The 14,884-nt window shown below is 60.7% G+C and overlaps 2 protein-coding genes and 1 long non-coding RNA gene across 6 annotated transcripts in view; 1 reads left to right on the forward strand and 2 right to left on the reverse strand.

Moving 5' to 3' along the window:
* Positions 1-9,958, forward strand: part of SMARCC2 (SWI/SNF related, matrix associated, actin dependent regulator of chromatin subfamily c member 2) — a 22,956-nt gene extending 12,998 nt beyond the window's left edge. The window contains exons 15-28 of the mRNA XM_045289057.1: positions 1,142-1,255; positions 1,915-2,068; positions 2,700-2,792; positions 3,005-3,124; positions 3,206-3,268; positions 3,567-3,825; positions 4,056-4,217; positions 4,494-4,558; positions 4,773-4,908; positions 4,987-5,153; positions 5,902-6,036; positions 6,603-6,984; positions 7,773-8,198; positions 8,767-9,958. Of these exons, the coding sequence (XP_045144992.1) occupies positions 1,142-1,255; positions 1,915-2,068; positions 2,700-2,792; positions 3,005-3,124; positions 3,206-3,268; positions 3,567-3,825; positions 4,056-4,217; positions 4,494-4,558; positions 4,773-4,908; positions 4,987-5,153; positions 5,902-6,036; positions 6,603-6,984; positions 7,773-8,198; positions 8,767-8,843 (2,353 nt within the window). The 3' untranslated portion in view covers positions 8,844-9,958. The remainder of the gene's footprint in view (positions 1-1,141; positions 1,256-1,914; positions 2,069-2,699; positions 2,793-3,004; positions 3,125-3,205; positions 3,269-3,566; positions 3,826-4,055; positions 4,218-4,493; positions 4,559-4,772; positions 4,909-4,986; positions 5,154-5,901; positions 6,037-6,602; positions 6,985-7,772; positions 8,199-8,766) is intronic.
* Positions 9,959-10,605: 647 nt separating this feature from the next.
* The window catches only part of LOC101664526 (myosin light polypeptide 6), a 6,508-nt gene continuing 2,229 nt past the window's right edge, over positions 10,606-14,884 (reverse strand). Inside the window, exons 1-7 of one of the 4 annotated variants that reach the window (XM_004700562.4) lie at positions 13,631-13,714; positions 13,360-13,387; positions 12,402-12,545; positions 12,016-12,189; positions 11,853-11,930; positions 11,503-11,546; positions 10,606-10,794 (exon numbers count right to left, since the gene is read on the reverse strand). In XM_004700562.4, coding sequence (XP_004700619.1) covers positions 11,518-11,546; positions 11,853-11,930; positions 12,016-12,189; positions 12,402-12,545; positions 13,360-13,387; positions 13,631-13,633 — 456 coding nt within the window. In that variant the 5' untranslated portion in view covers positions 13,634-13,714 and the 3' untranslated portion in view covers positions 10,606-10,794; positions 11,503-11,517. Of the gene's footprint in view, positions 10,795-11,502; positions 11,547-11,852; positions 11,931-12,015; positions 12,190-12,401; positions 12,546-13,359; positions 13,388-13,630; positions 13,715-14,884 lie in introns of those variants that run through there. The other 3 variants (XM_004700563.3, XM_004700561.2, XM_045292642.1) reach the window with 3 other exon arrangements.
* On the reverse strand, positions 13,951-14,849 carry LOC123521977. The gene is made up of 3 exons (XR_006680304.1): positions 14,479-14,849; positions 14,146-14,182; positions 13,951-14,045 (listed from the first exon to the last, which is right to left on the reverse strand). It is a non-coding gene; the product is annotated as an uncharacterized LOC123521977 (long non-coding RNA).

Raw genomic sequence — 14,884 nt, forward strand, 5'->3', positions numbered from 1 at the left:
CTTGGTGTGGTGACCCCTCGTTTTTTTTTTCTGGTGAAAGAAGAATGCAGGCAAAGAAGCTTTGCTCTCCTCAAGAGAAAAGAAAGTAGTGACCAGGTGACAGGCGGCCGAGTTGGAACACAAACTACTCCATACTTGGAATTCTTGGTCTGAAAGATTTGAGGGTGCTACTATGTAGCAGACACTGCTGTCCGGGCAGCGGGCCCAGTGGTGTAGTGGTTACGCACAGAGCTGTTCACCGCCCAGCCACTCCGAGGGAGGGATACGGGGCTTTCTTCCGCCATAAAGAGTTCCAGTCTGGAAACTTGTAGGGACACCTGTGAGTCTACCTGTCCTATAGGGCCACTGGGAGTGGCCGTCCCCTCGATCAATGGTGGTGTTTCCTGAATAAGGTTCTGACCGAATACCAAGTGCTCCGTACATCAACCTTAGAAATCAGTCCCGTTGCTCTTGCCAGTTCACAGACTAGGAGACTGAAGCCTGAAGGGGTTAAGTTGCGTGCTCAGGGTGACGCTGTCTGTGAAGTGGCACCTGAGCCCCTGCCGTCTGGCGCACACTCTCCATCTTGACTCTCCAGCACTGTCCCGACAGGCTTTCTGAGCACCCACAGGGTCCTGGGCCCTGTGCTAGGACTCGACAGGCCTGTCCAGTTAGTTTCAACAGACACTGTCTTCCAGACAAGGGTAAAAAAAAAAAAAAAAGGAAAGGAACTTGCCCAAGGCCATTGTGCCTTTACTATGGAGATTGACACTTGGCTCTTTCAACCTCAAAACCCTCCCTTCTTCCCCGCCCTTCTGACGCTGCCTCTTGAACAGATAAGGACTTCGCCTTCAACCACTGTGTTTGGAAACAAGTGCACTTTTTCTTACCCTCTGGGCCCTGGTTCAAAAATTGAGTCAAAAAAAAAAAAAAAAAGCTGTTCCCAAGTACAGCCGGGGTGGGGAGGTTCAAGGAACTAACCCCCCGAGGAGGGGCATGTCAGCGCCTGGGTGGATTCCTTGCACCCAGCACAAGGTAGGCGCGGTGTGTGTGTCGGGGCGGGATCAGCCTCGTCCTCAGTTGCTCTTTCCCCCTTGCATTGTTCTGGATACGCCGTCACCTCTGATAGCAGGTCCTTGTCTTCCTCTCTCCCCCTCCTAAGCTACCTGGCCTATCGAAACTTCATGATCGACACCTACCGACTGAACCCCCAAGAGTACCTCACCTCCACGGCCTGCCGCAGGAACCTGGCGGGTGACGTCTGTGCCATCATGAGGTGGGTCTTGTGGCTGAGGGCAAGGGCTTTGCAACAGAGACTCTCGGCAGACTAGAAATGTCAGTCAGGCACCTCGGGAAAGAGCCGGGGACATGCCCTAGACAAGGCAAAGGCAAGGGAGAGGTTTGGGTCTGGGGAGCTTGCAGGACTGGCAGTGGTGGTCTCCAAGCATGGACCATGAGAGACAGAAAGGGCAGGCCTAGGAGAGGGAAGGTTCCTGCAGGAGCCAGTGGCTCGTGCTCGACTACTCACCCAAAGTCCACGCAGTGGCCTTGGCGGTCCACTCATGTCAGCTCACAGCCACTGAGGCCCATGGAGCTCAGGTTTCCTTGTAGCCTTGTGGGGCTGCGAGGGGCAGCCTCTGCTGGATGGCAGTAGTAGTGTCTAAGGCTGCTGCTCCACTGGGCTGGCCAGCCTGGGGAAGCAGGTGGTTGGATCTGGAGGTCCAGGCTGGAGACGTGGTGCACCGGCCTTCGGGAGGTGGGTGCACTGGGGGAGTAGGTGGGGTTTCCCAAGAAGTAGAGCGAGATGCGTGGAAGGCCAAGGCAAGCGGGAGAGGGGCATTGCGCTCCCACCTCTGCCCCAAGCCGTCCTCCTCATGCCCATACCTTTCTCGCCACCACAAGTGACCCCATCTCCGCCTGCCTCTCTCCTCACAGGGTGCATGCCTTCCTAGAACAGTGGGGTCTTATTAACTACCAGGTGGATGCTGAGAGCCGGCCAACCCCAATGGGGCCTCCACCCACCTCCCACTTCCATGTCTTGGCAGACACGCCATCAGGGCTGGTACCCCTGCAGCCCAAGACCCCACAGGTAGGGTGGGGGACTGCGGGGACAGGGTGGGACTCTTCGGGCTTTTCTGTTTCTGGGTTTTGAGGGGAATGCTTCAGAAGTGTCGCGAGGTTTTCCTTATTTGGGACCTCAAGGGCCGCCCCGCGCACCTGGCACCCTCGCTTAGTAGCCTCCGTTCCTAAGACGGCGAGGGCTTGCCGCTGTGAGAGGAGGGGAGGTCCATGTCCTCCGGAGCAGACAGGCTCACATAGGAGCAGAGAGAGGAAAGTGGTCTAAATTGAACGTGCATGACATTGGAATGTCAGCCGACGCTTGTCAGTTTTGCCTCATACCTATTGCCTCCATTCTTGTCACTTCCATCTCATCCATCATAGAGACTGAGAGGAGGAAAGTGACGTGGCTCGCCCACGCCCCCAGAGAGCCAACACTAGTATTAAAGCCTAGGGTTCATTCAGCCACTAAGAGACAACCCTAAGCTGAGACAACGTGGGTAGCATGCCAATGACTTCTCTTCTCACCATGAAGGGAACATGGGACACTGGCACGAGTGCCCAGAGCTTGCGGGCCGCCCAGCATTGGGTCCTGAGGCCGCCACGGTCTTGGCCTGGTCATTTCCTGCCCAGCTTCCGTGACGCCAAGCTCTGTCCCCCAGGGCCGCCAGGTTGATGCTGATCCCAAGGCTGGGAGAAAGGGCAAAGAGCTGGATGAACTGGTGCCCGAGACGGCTAAGGGCAAGCCAGAGCTGGTAGGTGGGGGGCAGACCCCGCTGGGCTTCTTATCTCCCCCTTTATTGGGAAGAAGCGACATGCGAGCAGAGGCACTACAGCAGGAAGGGAGGAAGTCCCACCCAGGGGTGCCTGGGCTCTGGGAAGGAAGCTACTTCTGTCTGCTCTCTCTGTCTGCCCCGGGATCCCCGGGGTCACACGCACTCACCTCGTCCTCTCCATCCACACGTAGCAGACTTCTGCTTCCCAGCAAATGCTCAACTTCCCCGACAAAGGCAAGGAGAAACCGGCTGACATGCAGAACTTTGGGCTGCGCACTGACATGTACACCAAGAAGAACATCCCCTCGAAGGTATGGAGCATGGGCGGACCTCCGCGGCGGCCCGAGCCTGTGCTCTGCCCGTCACGCCTGACGCCCCGCCTTTCCCTGCAGAGCAAAGCTGCGGCCAGTGCCACCCGCGAGTGGACGGAGCAGGAGACCCTGTTGCTCCTGGAGGTAACTGGGGGCAGGGGAGGGAGAGTCCTCAGGAAACGGCAGTGGCCAGGGTGCCAGCCTGGCTTGTGAGCAGGCGCCATCCGGAGTGCCTGGCCTTGGGGACCGGTGCCAGGTCTGGGGTCTGGGCTATCTCATGAACTGGGTAGCCCTTCTTAGGCTGCTTGGAGGTGCTTCTTGTGCCCACAAATACCCAAGTGTAGAGAGCGTGAGGCCTGCCACTCTGGGGGCAGGGGAGAGAGGAGCCCCAAGAATCGTGAGGAAGCACACAGAGTCACGCCCGCCCTCCCGCCACCCCCAGGCGCTGGAAATGTACAAAGACGACTGGAACAAAGTGTCGGAACACGTGGGAAGCCGCACGCAGGACGAGTGCATCTTGCATTTCCTTCGCCTGCCCATCGAAGACCCGTACCTGGAGGACTCGGAGGCCTCCCTGGGCCCCCTGGCCTACCAGCCCATCCCCTTCAGTCAGTCGGGCAACCCCGTCATGAGCACGGTGGCCTTCCTCGCCTCGGTGGTTGATCCTCGCGTCGCCTCAGCTGCTGCCAAGTCGGCCCTCGGTAATGCGCAGGGGCCCTGGCCCACTGTCTGGGGGTGCCTTTGAAGGGCTGCTTGCTCAGACCTGGTGGCTGCCCCCACTGGCCTCGCACGAGGCTGGCCCCCGCTCGGCTGGGTACCTAGCGGGGTCTGTGCTGGCCTCAGACGGAGAGCTGGGCGGGGAGCCTTTCTCCGAGGGAGCCAGCACTGCCTGCCTGTGCCCTGGGCCCAGCTCATGCCCCCGGTCTTGCAGAGGAGTTCTCCAAGATGAAGGAAGAAGTGCCCACAGCCCTGGTGGAGGCCCACGTTCGCAAAGTGGAAGAAGCAGCTAAAGTGACAGGCAAGGCAGACCCAGCCTTTGGCCTGGAGAGCAGTGGCATTGCGGGAACCACCTCGGACGAGCCTGAGCGTGTCGGTGAGGCTAGGCCGGGCCCCCCAAAGTGCTGCCCTTTCACAAGAGCCGAGCCCCAGCCGGCGGGCTCCCGGTGCCGTTCCTGCCCCAGGCTGGCCCTCAGGCACAGTGTGGATGGGGAGGGTTGGTGCCTTCCTTATCTTCTGCAGGATGAGGCCCTATGGCCACACTCCTGGCCCTTTTCACCAGGATGCTGACTGGTGGGAGGGACTGCTGGGTGAGTGCGGCAAACACGGCTCTGTCTCAGACGTGCCCCATTTCTTTCTCCCATGGGCCCAGAGGAGAGCAACACTGAAGAGGCTCGGGTGGAGGGCCAGGCCACAGATGAGAAGAAGGAGTCCAAGGTATAGAGGGGCTGGCCTTGGGCTGGAAGGGTGGGGGGTGGGCATGGGCCGACCACGGTGGTAGGGGAGCTGGTGGAATTCTGCTCAGGGAGGCAGGTGAGGGGCTCAGGTGAGATGCGGGTCTCCTCTCGAGGAACCTTTCCCTTCTGAGTCCTGCTGAGTCCGAGCTGCCCTGGCCCTGACAGTCAGTCCCCTGCTTGCACTGGGAGTTTAGGAACCCCGAGAAGGAGGGGGCGCCACCGAGGAAGAAGTGAAGGAGAAGAGCAGTGAGGCTCCCAAGAAGGAGGACGAGAAGGGGAAAGAAGGTGACAGTGAGAAGGAGCCGGAGAAGGGCGATGGGGACCCAGGAGGTGAGCTGCTAGGGGGGGGGGGGGGGGCCACAGGGACCAGAAGCGAGGCTGTGCCGCTCACCTCCCTTTTCCCGCCAGTGGATCCCGAGAAGGAGAAGGAGCCAAAGGAAGGCCAGGAGGAAGGACTTAAGGAAGTGGTGGAGTCAGAGGGAGACCGGAAGACGAAGGTGGAGCGGGACATTGGTGAGGGCAACCTGTCCACCGCAGCGGCCGCTGCCCTAGCCGCTGCCGCCGTCAAAGCCAAGGTGAGGCTACTCACTTAAGGGAAATCCTCCTTTGGGCCTCTCTTAAATGATGCTAGCCTGCCTGGGTCTTTTTATTCTGGCCTGCGAGGGAGACTTGGTCACCCATTCCCCAAGCTTTCGTAGCCTTCTAACACTACCCTTGTGGTGCAGTGGTTATATGTGGTGCGGTGGTCAGTGGCTAACTGTAAGCTCAGCAGTTCGAAGTCACCAGCTCCTCCTTGGGGGTAAGATGAGGCTTTCTCCTCCCGTAAAGTTACAGTCTGAGAAACCCACGGGAGCAGGTCTCCGGTGTCCTATAGGGTCACTCTGCATGGGCACCGACTGGACGGCAGTGAGTTTGGCTTTTTGGTTGTGTTTGAAGGAGCCCTAGTGGAACAGTGGAGTAAGCATTGCGCTGTGAACCGCACGGTCAGCAGTTCAAACATCTTCTGGAGGAGTTAGTTCCACCCTGTCCTGTCACGAGGGTGTGGGTCGAAACTGACTTGGCCGCAGAAGGTTCGGGTCTGTCTTCTCCTTTGCCACTGGCTCTCCTCATGCTATCTACCCTTGGCCTTGTTAAGAATGCCCACCCCAAACAGCCGGGACTCCATGCACAATTCCGATCCACTGGTCACGGTTTCAGAGTGTCGAGTCTGTGCTGTGGGAGTCATGACCACAGCAAGTTCACTCTTCAGTCCTGCCAGCCTCCGCCACCCTGTCTGCTCCCCGCCGGGGGCCTGTCCTCAGCCAGGTCTCCCTCCTTCCCTAGCATCTGGCTGCCGTGGAGGAGAGGAAGATCAAGTCGCTAGTGGCCCTGTTGGTAGAGACTCAGATGAAGAAGCTGGAGATCAAACTGCGGCACTTTGAGGAGCTGGAGACGATCATGGACCGGGAGCGTGAAGCGGTGAGTGCCCGGCCCTGGGGGAGGACAGAAGGGCAGGGCTCAGGGGCTAGTGACATGGTCGAGGCCAGGAGTCCCGCTGGCCCCGTGGGTCCTCTCCATGTTAGCAGTGACCGTACAGTGACTGGCTGCTCCCAGAACACTGACAGGCTCGGCCACTCTGTGTAGTGTAGTGTAGGAGTGGGCACCGCAAGTCGAAACCGCTCAGGGGCGTGAGTTGGGCTTCGGTTGGGCTTCTGGGGAAGAAAGGTGAGTGCACGGCCCCTTTTGAAGGAGGACAAGAACACAAATTGGCCAGCGGAACCAGAAGTTTGGAGCTTTGGTGCTGAAATGAGCCAGGCCTCGCCACCACTTGAACTCCTGTGGCCATGAGAAGCCCACGTGGGTGGCCACGGGAGTCGGGGTACAGGAGAAGTCCCAGCGCAGGTGGAGCTTTCAAGTGGGAAAGCCCGGAGTGAGGCCGAGTGTGTGAGCAGAAGGCAGAGCAGGACAGGGCAGGGCGCTGCCGTGGGGTGCTCTGAACAGGCCGGGTGACGGTCCTCCCCTGGCATTGGCCTTGGCCTTGGCAGCTGGAGTACCAGAGGCAGCAGCTGCTGGCCGACAGACAAGCCTTCCACATGGAGCAGCTCAAGTACGCCGAGATGCGGGCCCGACAGCAGCACTTCCAGCAGATGCACCAGCAGCAGCAGCAGCCACCGCCAAGCCTGCCCCCCGGCTCCCAGCCCCTCCCACCCTCGGGGGCCTCTGGGCCACCCTCAGTCCATGGCTTGGCCATGGCTCCGGCCTCAGTGGCCCCGGCCCCTGCTGGCAGTGGGGCCCCACCCGGAAGCCTGGGCCCCTCTGAACAGATTGGGCAGGTGGGGCCACCTGCAGGGCCACAGCAGCAGCAACCAGCGGGAGCCCCCCAGCCTGGGGCAGTCCCACCAGGGGTACCCCCCCCTGGACCCCATGGTGAGTGGATGCCAACTCAGACCCCCTGGAAGGGGACGGGAGATAAGGATCACCCCTAGTTTCCACAGATGGGCTCACCTCTGTCCATCCCCAGCCAGCAGGGGACCCACCCCAAACCCAGACTTCGGGGATTTTGTTCCAAGGATGGCACAGTGGTTATGCATTGGGCCTGGCTAACCACAGGTCAGCTGTTCGAAACCACCAGCCTGCTCTGCGGGAGAAAGAGAAGGCTTTCTAGTTCCATAGAGTTACGGTCTTGGAACCCACAGGGTGGTCCTGCCCTGTCCCGTAGGCCGCTGTGACGTGGAGCGCCCTTGCTGGCAGTGAGTGTGGTTTGTTAGGAAGGGGAGCCCTGGTGGTGTTGAACTGTGAACTGAGCGTTCAAACTTCCCACTGCTCCTCAGGAGAAACACGGGCTGTCTGCTCTCACCAAGATGTACAGCCCTGGGAACCCTCTATAGGGTTGGTGTGAATCGAGCTACCGATGGCAGTAGATTGGAAGGCACCCTAGTGGTGCCATTGGGCAAAGCTTTGGACTGCTGCTCACCTCAAGGTCCGCAGTTCAAATCCACCAGCTGCCCCGCAAGAGAAAGAGAAGCTGGTCTTAGTTTCACAGTCGCAGAAACCCCACCGAGGGGCGCTGGGTGTGGAACCGGAGTGGCGGCAGTGGGTGGTGGTGGGAAAAGGGAAGGCGGCACCAGGAGGAGCTGGGTTACCCTCGCTACGAGAATGAGTTGTTAAGCTAGATGTTAGGCCACTGACCTTCACTCTCCCCTCTTCATCCTCAGGCCCCTCACCGTTCCCCAACCAACAAACTCCTCCCTCAATGATGCCAGGGGCAGTGCCAGGCAGCGGGCACCCAGGCGTGGCGGGTAATGCTCCTTTGGGTTTGCCTTTTGGCATGCCGCCTCCTCCTCCCCCTGCTCCATCCATCATCCCATTTGGTAGCCTCGCCGAGTCCATCAGTATTAACCTTCCCCCTCCTCCTCACCTGCATGGGCATCACCACCACCTCCCGTTCGCTCCGGGCACTCTCCCCCCACCTAACCTGCCTGTGTCCATGGCGAACCCCCTACATCCTAACCTGCCGGCGACCGCCACCATGCCATCCTCCTTGCCTCTCGGGCCGGGGCTCGGATCCGCCGCAGCCCAGAGCCCTGCCATTGTGGCAGCTGTTCAGGGCAACCTCCTGCCCAGTGCCAGCCCACTGCCAGGTGAGAAGGGTCCAGGAGGGGAGAAGGGGTGAGGGAGAGGGAGCCACACCGAGGGCTGGCGGGTAGGCGGGGCAGAGGGCAGTCTGGGCGCTTCCATAGCCTGGTAAAATCCGAATGCAGGAGAGTAGGTCTCCCTGGCTCTCCGCCGCCACCCCCATATCTGGCAGCTGCCACCTCAGGGGATGACGGGCAGACGCACGTCCTTTCCCTGGTGGGTCACGGAGGCTGCCTTGGGCACGGAGCACCTCGGCTGCAAAGTTGAAAAGTAGCTACTTGTTTGCATGATTGGCCTGTCCCGTGCTTGCGCCCGTCATGCCCCAAGATGAGCCATGAGCACCACCCGGCTCTGCCCTGGGCCTTTTTCGAGCTTTGCCTTGGAGGCAGGAGGGCGCCTGGGCGTGTGAGCTTTTCCCAGGGGGAGTGAAGGATGCTGGGAAGGGCGAGTGGTGGGCCAAGGGAACCTCATCCATGCCCCATGCCGCCACCCACTGCATGCCATGCCCCGGTCTGTATGAGGGTGGAGCCTGGAGCCCTCTCCTGGACTGACTCCTCTTCCTTTTCTCCACAGACCCAAGCACCCCACTGCCTCCAGACCCCACAGCCCCCAGCCCAGGCACGGTCACCCCTGTGCCCCCTCCACAGTGAGGAGCCAGCCAGCCATCTCTACCCCTCCCCCTCTCCCATGGAGATCCAGGTTCCGGGAACAGCCCTCCCCCCAGACCACTGGGACCCCTTCCCAGCCTGGAGACTCCGTCACTACGTAAGGAAAGCTCCTCCTGCCCTCCAGAGCCCCACCATGCCTGTGTGTGCCTCAAAGGCACGTGCTTTGAGTCGGAGTGTTCGCCTTCCCGTTGGACAGTGGTCTCCAATGTCTGAGGAGGCTGGGATGCGGGGGAGGCTGCCCTCCAAGGGCGGGCTGTGGAAGGTTATTTATACAAGGCAATCGCCGTGTCTAAGGGCACGCTCCCCAAAACTACTGCATTTTTTACGAATGGAAAAAAAAACCCCACAATTGGAACCTCCCTCACCCACTAAAAAGTAATTTACATGGTCTTTTGAGGGAGTGACAGGGAATTAGGTCTGGGCAGAGCTCTGGGCATAGACTAGGGTGCAGAAACTGCCCCCACTCAACCCCACCCCATGTCCCTCCACTCCCTAACTCCTGTGTTGGCGCTGGTAGGCGCCGCCCCGAGCTCAGCCCGTGTTTTCAAGTCAGCTGCTTAGTTGATGTGAGCTTGTGTATTTTGGTGGGGAGCACGTTTGGGGGGGGGCTGCTGTGGTAGGTAACAGGTGGGAAGGGCACTCAGAGCTGTTCTTGCTCCAGCCCCTGCCCTGATGAGGGGGGTCTCAGGAGGCAGGAAAAGGGGGAGCTGTGGGGCTGGCAAACGTGTGACTTCTGAAGTTTTCAAAAAGCACTTAGGTCCCTACTTACAACTCAGTGGGCCACCCCTGCCATCATCTCCCCTCACCCGCCAAGACCACCAGACCCTCGACTGGTAGCCACGGCTAAGGAAATGGGGATTGGGGGGCAGCAGGGGAGGGGCCTCCCAGCCTAGGGGAGCACCAGTCACATCCTTGGCTTAGGGCCCCCGCCCCCCCTTCACCCTTATGAAGGCAGATGTGATTCCAGACGACACCCACCTCCTGCCCCCAGCAGCCCCGTCCTTCATGTCCCAGTGTTTCTCTTCCTGTGTCTTGGCACCTTCCTTCTGTTGAAAATTTTCTGTACATTTTTTTTTTTATAAATTAATTTGCTTTCATTTCCATCTTGTGGAGGCTTGTGTTTGGTTACCCAAAACCGTCAAATGGGGTGGGCGTGGGGCGGTGGACCAGGCTGGGGCAGCTTCACAGGACCGCAGAGCCTCCAGGCTGAGTGCAGGGCCCTGGGGCAGCGCTCACCTACTCTGAGGACAGCCCGTACGTGGTGAGCGTCTGTAGCCTTCCAGACGCACAAGCATCATTCCTTCCCTTATTAGGAGGTGGGAGCTAAGCAGCTCACCTACTTGTTAGTGGGCCCCGTCCTCCTGAAGTGGCAGGCGAGCAGCCCAGGCAGTGCTAATATGGCCTAGCGCTAGCTCCAGTCACCTCTCCCTAGTCTTCCCCAGAAGGCCATCGGTGACTGGAGGGTGGAGACAGGTTTAAGTTGCTGCAGTGCTAGAAGACATGGCTTGATATGGGATGGAACACATTTGGCCGGCCTTGGTTCTACAGGAATTTCCCGGTCCCCAGAAGGGCAGCCTCTCCAGCACGAGGTTCTTCAAGAAGGTCAAGATAGCGCCCACAAGCTCTTCTGAAACTTTCCTTAATGCCAGGGCCCATGACCCTGGACTTGGGCTCAAGGCAGAAACCCGTGCTCAGCTCCCATTCCTCTCCCTCACCCCGATCAGGAAGAGAAACAGCACCAGACTGAGCACAGAGAGCAAGTTTATTTGGTGACTGCTGCTGCAAACATCATCCAAGAGACAAGAGGGCGAGGTGCTGTGACAGTGAGGAGGCCTTGGGACTGCACACAGTCAGTCTCACACGGGAAAAGGCACAGGGCTCTGGGGACACGGGAAGGGCTGCCCTCAGCCGTTCAGCACCATGCGGACAAGCTCTGTGGAAAGGAGAGGTGGGGTGAGCCGGGGGCAGGGCTGAGGGGAGGGGCGCACCAGTGGGCAGGAGATTCCAAGACCTCGAAGGCAGCTTAAGAGGCAACAAGTCTGCAGCAACCAACTTTGGGGCCGGATTGCTGGGAAGCCACCTTGAGTCTGACTCGTTCTCTCTGCCCCTAGCTCCCCTCCCACCAGCTGTTAGTCCCCCACCCCGAGCAGCAAGAACACAGCAGAGGCAGAAAAGTTGTCAACTACACTACAGCTACTGTCAGCCACTGGCGGGGAGAAGACAAGAGTTTCGGGTTAGGGTTGTCTCCAAGCTGCCCAGCAGAGGGTAAGGGAGAGGACTACCCAGCTACAGTAGCAGAGTGGCCCCTATGCCGACCAACCATGCTCTGAGGCCAGAGGGCCACCCTAAAGCAAGACTGGCCCAGGCCGGGGGGAGTTCCCAGACACCAGCACCCAGGATCCTAAAAGCAAAATTGTCACAGTCCAGAGTAGATGCCCCCCCATTCTAGGAGAAGAGGAGGCACCGTACCCTCAGACTGACTTCCTCCAGTCACCCCTCCCCTCCCCAGTCAGCTCCATGCAGACATGCCAGGAGGAAGGCAGAGATGGTAGTAGGGGAAGGGCCGGGGCCAGAGAGCAAAGACTGGGAAGAAAAACACTGGGAGATCAACTAGAGGAGGGGAGGCTGGGAGGAGCCGTACCCGCCCCACGGCCCGTCACCCCGACAGGATATGCCTCACAAACGCTGCGGGAAGGAAGAGACATTAATGGTGAAGACAAGACACAGACCTGGAGGGAAGGAATCCGGTGGGGGTGGGGACACGACTAGACATTCCATTTACTCTACTTCCCAATCCTTCCCCACCCTCTACACCACAGTATCCACCTCTTTTCCTGTCCAACCCCTTGACCTCCCCACTTCTGGGCTGGACCCTGCCTCCTGCTTCCTGGCTTTTGGAGCCAAAGTCTAGAGACGGGGAACGTCCCAGGTGCTCCATCTTCACCTGCCCCCCACAGAGACTTCCTCCCCGGGAGCCTAAGTGGCCCTCACCTTCATAGTTGATGCAGCCATTGCTGTCCTCGTGCCCGGCCACCAGCATCTCTACTTCTTCCTCCGTCATCTTCTCGCCTGTGCGGGACAGGAAGCATTTGTGGAATCGGGCGACAGGTGTGCCAGGCTGCCACAAACCCAAGTAGCATGAACAAAGTCTTACCCAATGTGACAAGGACATGCCGGATCTCAGCCCCCATGACGGTGCCGTTCCCTTCCTTGTCAAACACCCTAAGGCCCTCAACGTAGTCCTCGTAGGTGCCCTGGTCTTTGTTCTTGGCCACAGTCTGCAGCATGGGCAGGAAGTGCTCAAAGTCCAGCACCTTCACATTCATCTCTGCCACCAAGGGGGAGAGTGGGGAGAGTGTCAGGCCCAGGGAGTCCCAGAGAGGCCAGGGGGATGACAGGGACCACAACTCAACAGAAAGCTAGCTCCCCTCTGCATGCAGACCTGCCAGAGTTGGAGGCCGAGGAAGACAGAGGGCAGCTCTCAAGCACAAGTTCTGTGGGCCCACCACCACCCTGTGTGGTTGTCCTTAGGAACCTCACCATCACTCTTGGGGTTCCCCAGGACCTTGAGCACCTCGGCGTTGGTGGGGTTCTGGCCCAGGGCCCTCATCACATCCCCACACTGGCTGTACAGGATCTTGCCATCACCGGTTCGGTCAAACAGCTGGAAGGCCTCCTTGAACTCTGAGGATTCGGGTGAATGTCAGCACCGGGGACAAAGGAGTGAGCCCACACCCTCCCTTCCGATGTACTCAACCTCCATCATCCGGAGGAAACCCGATATCTGCACCAGTGTGCACCGGAGTCTGTTAAGGAGGATCGTTTCCCTTTCCACCGACTCCAGTGACCCTCGGAGACGATATAGCCCTCCCCCCGCAGCCAGTGGCAGCAGCACCCATTTACACGCCCCCTCCAGCACGGCTCACCCACCCAGCCTCCTTGCACTACACTGCTCTGGGCAGGAATCTGCCACCGCCCGTCTGGGGCCTGTCCTTATAAGGAAGTGGAAGCGGCAGCCAGGGACTGGGGTCAACCTGGCCAGCCACCGTCCGCCTCTCCCCCAGTACAGGACGGGTAGACAGTCAGCTGTGCCCGCGGCGACCCTCTCCACAAAATAGCGGCAGCCCACTGCTCTTCACCAACAAACCATCCCAGCTGGGGCGCGCGGAGGCGGTTATCGAGGAGGACAGTGGGCAGAAGTAGCCGGCTAGGGGCAGAGTAAGAGACACGAGCAGCTCAATAGCCTCCCCCTCTCCCCCCAGGCCCAGCGAGGAGACAGAGCGCCACACCACCTCCAACTCACCCAGCGCTGGGGGCTCAGATCTGGAGTGAAGGGGAAGGAGGAAGAGAGGGAGAAAAGAAAATGGAGGCTTGAGAAGAGAAGCCAGGGATGCCGCCCTGGGGGGAGATTGAAGCGATGACAGGACGCGAGTTGGAGGGCAGGTGAGGGATGTCCCGCTCCCTAAAGGTGACCTCAGTGAGGCCAGCTAGGGCTTACCTGCGGTCTGGTCCTCGGTGAAGTCACACTGCTCAGAGAAGAGGGGCGCATCAGCCTGTGACCTCCAGCCCCCCCAGCCTCCAGCCCTCCCCCCAGGGAACCACCGCCAGCTCCTGCTCGGGGCCGACGACGCGCGTCCCGGCAGGACGGGCCCGCGGACTTCCCACCTCCCTCTGTCGCCCAGGCCCTCGGGCTCCCTTTGCCCCTCCTCCGTCCCCTGCCCCGGCTTCCGACCCAAACCCCCCTCAGCCCCCCGGGCCCCGGGCCCCACCATCTTGCCGCCCAGGCTCCGGGACCTCTTCCTGCAGTAATGGCTCCGGCTCCCGGCCCAACCCTGGTCTGAGCCCGGCCCTGACGTCACCCGCCGCCGAGCCGGCCAATCGGAAGCCGCCTGGCCTCCGCGGAGGACGTTGCTACGGGAGCGGGGGGCGGGGCCCGCGGCCGGCCCCGCCCCCGAGCCGCCCCACCCGGGGTCGGGCGCGGCCCCGGAGCCGACCCCTCGGCGCGGCGCACCGGCGCTGAGGGCGCCGATGGGAGGGACCCGCCACCCCCCTGCCCCTGCCCCGCCGCCCAAGAAACCACCGCGAGGCCGAGGGAGGAAGCGTGTCTTTATTTCAGAACAACGGGCGGCCCCCTAGTGGCAGGAACGAGCTCCCGTGGGTGCGGCGGCGTCCGGCCCGCGGGACCTGCGGACAAAGATGGAAGTGGCCGGCCTGGCGGAAAGCGCGCGTCCCCGGAGGAAAGGGAAGGCGGCTCGCCGCCCCGAGCACGGGGTGGGGGCCCTACCTGCGCGCTCAGACGCTTAGGATGTGCTTCAGGAAGGCTGCGGAGAGAGGGGGCAAGGGGGCTTCAGACACCGGCCCTTCAAGAAATGCGCCGCCTCACCTGAAACCACTGTTGCCCCCCCCCTAAGTGGGCGATACCGCCCCCGGCCGGGGGGGGCGCCAGCAAAAGCAGATACCTACACGTTAGCCTGGATTGTGGGCTTTGGGGCGCACCGAGTCATCTTTTCATTGGACTTTTCCCAGAAAAGGGGCAGTAGACCAGATACGTTTGAAGACCTATACATGATGTCCTGAGAGCCCCGCCCCCCGCCCCTTCGGGCCCCTGGCCCCTCACCCTCGTAGTTGATGCAGCCGTTGCTGTCCTCGTGGCCTGCCAGAACCGTCTCCACCTCCTCCTCCGTCATCTTCTCTCCTGAGCCCGACACACAGGAGGGCGCCTGAGCCCCGCCTGCCCTCCCGCTGGACCCAGGCCTCACCGGCACAGGCAGAGCCACTCCTTCTCCCACCCAGACGAGCCCAAAGCCACGGTGCCCCCAAGTGAACCCTGCCCCTGTGGACACACCGCCCTGCTTGACGCGCACTGCACCTGCGTGGCCGGAATGCAGGTATCGGGGAAGGCTAACCCCAATGACGCCAGGGGACGCCCGAGGGTGGAAGGAGCCACGGTGGTGCCTGGCTTAAGCATTGGGTCACTTGGTCACTAACCACCAAGTCTCCCGCCGGCTGCTCCTTGGGAAGAA

Source organism: Echinops telfairi, unplaced genomic scaffold (assembly GCF_000313985.2).
Source record: "Echinops telfairi isolate 266 unplaced genomic scaffold, ASM31398v2 ScPeMD7_2;HRSCAF=8, whole genome shotgun sequence".
NCBI lineage: Eukaryota > Metazoa > Chordata > Mammalia > Afrosoricida > Tenrecidae > Echinops > Echinops telfairi.